This window comes from Pan troglodytes, chromosome 16 (assembly GCF_028858775.2).
Source record: "Pan troglodytes isolate AG18354 chromosome 16, NHGRI_mPanTro3-v2.0_pri, whole genome shotgun sequence".
Lineage (NCBI taxonomy): Eukaryota > Metazoa > Chordata > Mammalia > Primates > Hominidae > Pan > Pan troglodytes.
In genome coordinates this window covers 24,600,095-24,607,512 of record NC_072414.2, presented here as the reverse complement: position 1 = coordinate 24,607,512, position 7,418 = coordinate 24,600,095, and the positions used below count along the sequence as shown (strand labels likewise).

The following is a 7,418-nucleotide window of genomic DNA, read 5'->3' as shown; positions in this document are numbered from 1 at the left end:
CTGATGATTCCCAATGGTGTGTTGAATGTATCTCAGTGTGTTGAATGCATCTCAGTTCTACCATCTGTAAAATGGGGATAATACCAGACCCATTAAGTTCACAGCATTATTGTTTGGATCATATACTATCATATATGTAGATCAGGTTGTTCTATTAAACAAAGAAATTGTTCTTTATAATGCTTTAAAAAGAAAACTCCATATGCCAATGCTTGCATTCATGTTTATTAAGATGCAGCCAAGTGAAATGTGTCAGCTCCTCCTCTTGAGTACAGCCTTCTTTACTGGTGTATAACAATGCCCAAGGGCTGGATGAACTACATAATCAAAATCAAATGACAGCTTTCTACAGACTTGGCCAAAATAGTACAACCTCAGACACCATTTTAAACTGCAAGAAATCTGAGCCTTTCATAGTCTTGCTTTTTATTGTTGACATTCACATTTTAATTTTTATGATCATTGCAGATTCACATTTTAAAAACCCAAGAAACAAAAAAGCTCTTATTCTAATTTAGCAAAAAGCAGAATCATCGGTGTGAAGACAATACACTATCTACATACAGCTGCTTTGTATCCATAATTATCTATGTAAGAAACATGCTGTCATTCACAGGGACTCCATTTACACGTGCACATAAGCCATGCTGAGGCCTAACAGGTAATGTGGGTTTTCGTCTAGCATCTTCTCTTTACTCTGGATCCTTATCCTCATCTGAAAAATGGGGGACAGACTTCTTTGCAACAACATTATCCAGTCTCTGTCCTTGTAGATATGGATTGACACTCTGAAAAACAAACAAAAACCATGTGGTTTGGTGTTACATGTGAACATCAGATACAGACATCTCAGAAAAGAAATGAACAAGAATTGTTTCTGGGGCCAGGCGCGGTGGCTTACGCCTGTAATCCCAGCACTTTGGGAGGCCGAGGTGGCAGATCACGAGGTCAGGAGATCGAGACCATCCTGGCTAACACGGTGAAACCCCGTCTCTACTAAAAATACAAAAAATTAGCCGGGCGTGGTGGTGGGTGCCTGTAGTCCCAGCTACTTGGGAGGCTGAGGCAGGAGAATGGCGTGAACCCGGGAGGCGGAGCTTGCAGTGAGCAGATGTCATGCCACTGCACTCCAGCCTGGGCGACAGAGCAAGATTTTGTCTCAAAAAAAAAAAAAGAAAAAAGAAAAGAAAAGAATTGTTTCTGGCCTATTAGGTTAACAACAATGTAACCAGTGGCACCTACCAACTACCAAACAATTACTCCAGTGTACTAATTAATACCTCAGTAGCCTATGAAATAGTTTCTGACTGATAGATGTCTCTAATTGTGTTTTTCACACAACTATAGAGCTCTTTATCAGATACAATGTGGTCTTTTTAAAAATTATTATTTTTGGTGCAAAGACATGCAGTAAACCAGCTCATAAGTTCTTGCTACTAACTTAGATACCAAGACCCATAAGAAAGATAATTATTATTCTATGGCCCTATTTAGGTAGGAAAGGGAATCTGAAATGCATTAAATTATATTTTGCAAGAAAAATGTTCTAAAGGAGAAGAGTAGGGCCAAGTGGGAATTAACATCTGAAGACTGGTCCCAGATCATCCTGTTGCTGGGATTGATTCTTCCTCACCAGTATTTTACTAAGTAGAATTCATTAGGGGCTCGAGCGATCATTTCCACCTTCCTTCAGTCAAATTCAAAAACTGAAGCAAAAAAGGAAGTTTCCGGGAAGGGTCCTTTGTTTTTGACTCAAGACTCCGTACTCCGAAATCACTTTCATGTGTTGGTATTCTTAATGAGTAAATATTTTTCCATTCCTTCTCTAATACATATCTATTTATTGAGGTGTGGATTCGAACTAGTAATTGAAACTTTACAAAATAGTATTTAGCAAGCAGAAGAAAAATTCAAAAGTTTTGGAAGATGTTTGTTTATTGAAGTTGCCTTCCAATAATGGAACAAAAATATAAGAAAGAAGCTGTAGCCAGGCGCGGTGGCTCACGCCTGTAATCCCAGCACTTTGGGAGGCCTAGGTGGGCGGATCACAAGGTCAGGAGATCGAGACCATCCTGGCTAACACGGTGAAACCCCGTCTCTACTAAAAATACAAAAAATTAGCCAGGCGTGGTCGTGGGCCCCTGTAGTCCCAGCTACTTGGGAGGTTGAGGCAGGAGAATGGCAGGAACCTGGGAGGAGGAGCTTGCAGTGAGCCAAGATTGCGCCACTGCAGTCCAGCCTGGGCGACAGAGCAAGACTCCATCTCAAAAAAGAAAAAAAAAAAAGAAAGAAGTTGTAGTTACAAACGATCAGCAATCCCTGTTGCATGCTCAATCCCCATGTATGAATGGAGGCTGTTCACAGGTGGAGCTCTCTTGTCCATGATATAACCTGCCATGACTCTTGAAAGGTGAGCAGACATTCTTCAAAAGAGAAGGAATGAAACCTGAGTTTAGCATTTGCAAATGTTCTTTCACATTCTGACTGCTAAACGCATGAATCGTGAAAGGTCCGACTCACTCTGCAAAGATGCATCACAAAGTAGGTGAGAATTACAAAGTGAGCAATGTCCTCAGACATTTGAAAAGTGACATGTCACAAGACAACACCTTGCTGAGAATTCATCTTAGAAATATTTAAAATAATAAAAATTCCTTTTATCAATTACAGTGGTTTGGCCTACCCCAGGGGATCATATCAGAATTTTGTTTAGTAATATTTATTCCAAAAATTCTAATATGTTAAAGGAGGATATGAGAGGTTCAAGTTTATCAAATATGAGACTAAAAGCTTCATAAACTGTTTAAGATCAATAGTAGAGCTCAAATATTAACAAGATACAGCTTAAGAGTTTAAAAGTTCACAGTCATTTAAAGGTAGATTGACATTTCATTTGTGAAGCAATCAGGAATTCAATTGGATTTGGGTGAGTATATAAAGTTGTTCAAAGCCATATGGGGCTTGGTTGCAACTTTGAGGAGAATCTCTCTCTCATGGGAGAAGTCCTGCCCAGACCTACAACATGCAAAGGTTGGAGGGGAGGGGAAAAATTAATGAGGAGGTAAAAAGAGGAATCAGGTGAACTTTTTTGATAAATATTTAACTGAGTATTGAATCCAGCACTTAGGAATAATAATAATGAGCTTTGGGTTTGTTTTTGTTTTGTTTTGCTTTGTTTTGAGATGGAGTCTCACTCCATTACCCAGGCTGGAGTGCAGTGGTATGATCTCGGCTCACCGCAAACTCCACCTCCCAGGTTCAAACGATTCTCCTGCCTCAGCCTCCCGAGTACCTGAGATAACAGGAGCACACCACCATGCCCGGCTAATTTTTGTACTTTTAGTAGAGATGGGGTTTCACCATGTTGGCCAGGCTGGTCTTGAACTACTGACCTCAGGTGATCCACCCTCCTCGGCCTCCCAAAGTGCTGGGATTACAGGCGTGAGCCACCATGCCCAGCTGAGCCTTGGCTTTAATTGTGCTCTGAAAAACTCAAGGCACTTCTATATTTGTCTTCTCTCACTTGGGCAAGAGACTGGGTAGGGCACACAGAGAACATGATTCCCATTTCACAACTGGAAGAACCACTGGGATTGGATCTTTGTTTACAATGTCCTCTGGAAACTCACAGCAGATGCTGAGCTTCACTGAAGGAAGACTTCATTGTTCAAAAAAGAAAGTGTATAGTTTCTTTATATTGATTCATGTACTGGGGGTGGTGGTGGGGCAGTGTTAATGTCTTTAATCAAGATGGGAACATCATCTGAGACCTCTTGATGGGCAGGGCCAACGTGCTTCCTTATCAATCCAGAGAGGCCCATGGTTTATGGCATGAGAATGGGTCTTTGTAGATGCCCAAGAACAGGAAGAACTTGATATCTCTGGGTCAAAGTGACCCTTCTTTTCCTAAATTCTAAGCCTTTCCTATGTGGAGGAAATTGAGGCTAAAGTAAAATCCTTTATAGCATGTGTCTTAGCCAGCATTCTGAGTTTTGGTAATCACTAGTCTCATGGAAAAATGACCTAAATCGTGACCATGGTCATTCACTGAGTCAGGGCAGAAGGAATGGTGGGCCAGGAAGTAGAGACAATTAAAGTTTCAAGCTAAGTTATTCATTTTGGGTCAGTCATTGCTCTTATTTGGAAATGTTCTTGTTGTGTTGTAGGGAGATATTCAAGCCGTGTTACTGGTAAATTATGTGTATTTTGAGTTCCTAGAATAGAATTTCTTGATGTTCCTTCAAGACCACATTATACCCTTTGGACCCTTTCTGTCACCATCTGCTATTGGAAGCTGTAATCACCAAGAAAAACCCCTAATAACTCTGTTAACTCTCCTCAAAAAAGATTTGTTTCCAGAGGTAAAAATTTTCTACTTCTTGCATAGAAAATTGCTGTATGTCTTCTGTGTTTTGTCAGGCAGTACAGGGGCTTGGAACCTTCTGTTGTGGGGGCCTGAGGACTGATGCTGAGGCCAGAAAATCCACACCTCTTGAAGCTCTCTCTGACCGGATTTGGCAAAACCCTTCAGAATGGCCACAATTACCACTGCCCAGATTCCCAAATTTTGTGAGGATCCAGGCACTTGCTCTTCTGAATAAATAGTCAGTGGCTTTGAGTACGTGCTTAGGTTTGTATGTTTTAACTAAAATGGTCACTATCTCATAGCATTTTACCATGTAACAGTGGGGTTGTTTTTTCTCCCACTTTCATCTGATCAGATAAAGAGGGAGGTAGGTGGCCAGGCCCTTCTGACTAGTAAGGTACCAGTGGATTAGCAGAATGGACCTTGATCACTTATCAAGTCTTGATGCTATAAAATACCCTGGAAAGCCAAAGCAAATGTGACATTGAGTTTTACGTGAGGCAACACTGTATATGAAGTAGCTAAATGTGGAGTATCTAGACCAAGTTCCTACCTTGGGCAGCCCTGGGATGGTTAAAAACTAAGCCTGCAGTAAATTCAACAGACAGCAAACAAATATTACAGATCTAGTAGATTTTACATCACTCTGGCTAGGCCAAGAAAAAAAGATACATAGGAGAAATTAAGTTTGTTCATCTCATCTTTTGCTCCCGAATTCCTTCAAAATTATTTCCTGGAGCATGCAGTTCAGCACTTCCCTGTTTCTGTCCTGTGTTTTTATAGAATTGATGCAGATGTGTGATCAGTTTTCCCCACTGGCCTACAGACCCTGGGAGGGCAGACAGACCCTCATGTCCCCCCAGATATGTCCCACACTGATGGGGGAAGCAATACACATTTCCTGAACGGAATGGAGTTGCTAGAATCGCTACAGACTGGGCGTTCCACTAAAAATCATCTGCTAAAGCCTGGGGAAGCCATCGCAGAAACCAAGGACAGACTTTCTGGGTGTGGCCTTTGTCACACGGACCAGTGTTTCTCAGGACTACACAAGGGAGGATTCTGTGACTTCCCAACAAGCGAGGGTTTCAGCCTGTTCACTGCCCCACTCAGAAAGCTCTAAGCATCCCCGCAACAATCCAGCCAGGCACGTGTTACCCTCCGCTTTCGTCTCTCTCCTCCCTTCATCTTCTCGTAAAGGAGTTTCTTGTTCTAGAATGGGAAGAAAAGAAAACAAAAAATGCAGAAGTATGGATCAAATTTGGTGAATGTCTATTTTTAAAGCCATACTTGGTGTGTCCCCTAGATATTTGCATACACATATTTTGGAAACAAAACTAGATGAAAGGAATGTCGTGTCAGAAAGATAGACCACAAGAGAAAAGCTGGTGGTGGTTCGGCTTTTAATAAAGTCCTCTGCAATGCCCTGAGGCACACCAGTGTCATCAACAATCACATAAACAGGGAAATACGACATTTTAAAACATGAGGGGTGCTGGAAACCCATCTCCTCACTTTGAACAGCCTTTGTTTAAAACAAATAATTTTATCTCATTTATTTTTGTATCTAACTCCCTTTTTATAAACTGCTCTCTAGAGTAGCGTCTGACTATTAACAACAATCCCCTGTGTAAATAAACGAGACATTCTGACTTCTGCAACCATTTTGTCTGTGGCGTAAGTCAGTGCCCCCAGTCAAGACAATTGGAAAACCATTTGGTCTATAACATTTTTAATAGAGTGAACCTTTTAAAAACTGCCAAAAAACTTCTTGGCAGAAAGGAAAGTTATGTTGGGTCGGGGGGCAGGGCTCTGTTACCACAGTTTGTGTAAGTGTTTCCACACATTGCTGTATTTCAAACACATAGTGGGCTTCAATGAGCTCTAGAATATCAGACACATGCTCAACAGATTTCCCTTCTATTGAGATTATAAAAGACAGAACACTTAACCTGAAGGCAGAAAGGGAGAAGGGGATTTGGTGGCGGGGGGGCGGGGGGCTTTACTTGTGTTGTTTTATTTATTTGATTTTTTTTATCTGGAGGAAAATGATGTATAAAAGAGGTGATTCGTTTTGTTCTAAATAAAATACTCTGACATTAAGAAAACAAAAAAACAAAGACAACCACAGAGTTCTGGTAAGGAACAAGTTTATACAACATGTATCCTCTGAGCTGTCCACTTATAAAGACTTATTTTTAGTGATAGATTTGGAATTGAAAATGACAAATGCCAAGAATGAGCTTCATCATTTTTCACGTTCATTAAAATCTACCCCACCTGCAATTTACAATGCATATCTCTTGCCCAACCTCAACTATGCAAGGAGGCGGTGCCAGAGTGAAGGAGCCTCTACTACCAAAAACACCAGTAGTGGCTACAGCCTCTATCTCCTGCTCACTTGGGGAATGAATCAATTTAATATCGGAAGGGAGAAAAGGCAGACTTGCAGATCATTTCCTTGAGGAATGAGGATATTGCTGTGAGGCTCATTCTCTACAGTCTGTGGTTGCCTTTCTGTGAATGTAAAAACTCCTGAGGCAGAGAATATCCAAAGAGCTGGTGTTAGAGCTGGGAAGGCCGGGAAGGGGTGAGGACATGTCTTCTTCATGTGCACCATTGTTTTCAGCTGCCTGAGCTGGATGGAGTGTGGAAGAACCTGAGAGCTACTACCATGGGGTGGGACTGTCAGCCAGCTCTGGCAGAGTTCCACTGTGCCATCAGCCAGGTAAAGGCAGCATCATTTAATTCTTTAGGAGATCTTGGGGGCAGATCATACCCATAAGAGTCTTCATTCAAAAAGAAATGTGCCCCAGCACTTTGGGAGGCCGAGGTGGGCGGATCACGAGGTCAGGAGATTGAGCATCCCAACTAACACGGTGAAACCCAGTCTCTACTAAAACTACAAAAAATTAGCCGGGCGTGGTGGCGGGCGCCTGTAGTCCCAGCTACTCAGGAGGCTGAGGCAGGAGAATGGCATGAACCCAGGAGGCAGAGCTTGCAGTGAGCCAAGATTGCGCCACTGCACTCCAGCCTGGGGGACAGAGCAAGA

The 7,418-nt window shown here is 41.9% G+C and overlaps 1 protein-coding gene across 2 annotated transcripts in view; it reads right to left on the bottom strand.

Annotated features, from left to right (window-relative positions):
- Positions 1-203: 203 nt before the first annotated feature.
- SCG5 (secretogranin V) overlaps positions 204-7,418 on the bottom strand; it is a 55,716-nt gene continuing 48,501 nt past the window's right edge. The window contains exons 5-6 of one of the 2 annotated variants that reach the window (XM_009428718.4): positions 5,525-5,578; positions 204-788 (exon numbers count right to left, since the gene is read on the bottom strand). In XM_009428718.4, the coding sequence (XP_009426993.1) occupies positions 693-788; positions 5,525-5,578 (150 nt within the window). In that variant the 3' untranslated portion in view covers positions 204-692. 2 annotated transcript variants of the gene reach the window in all.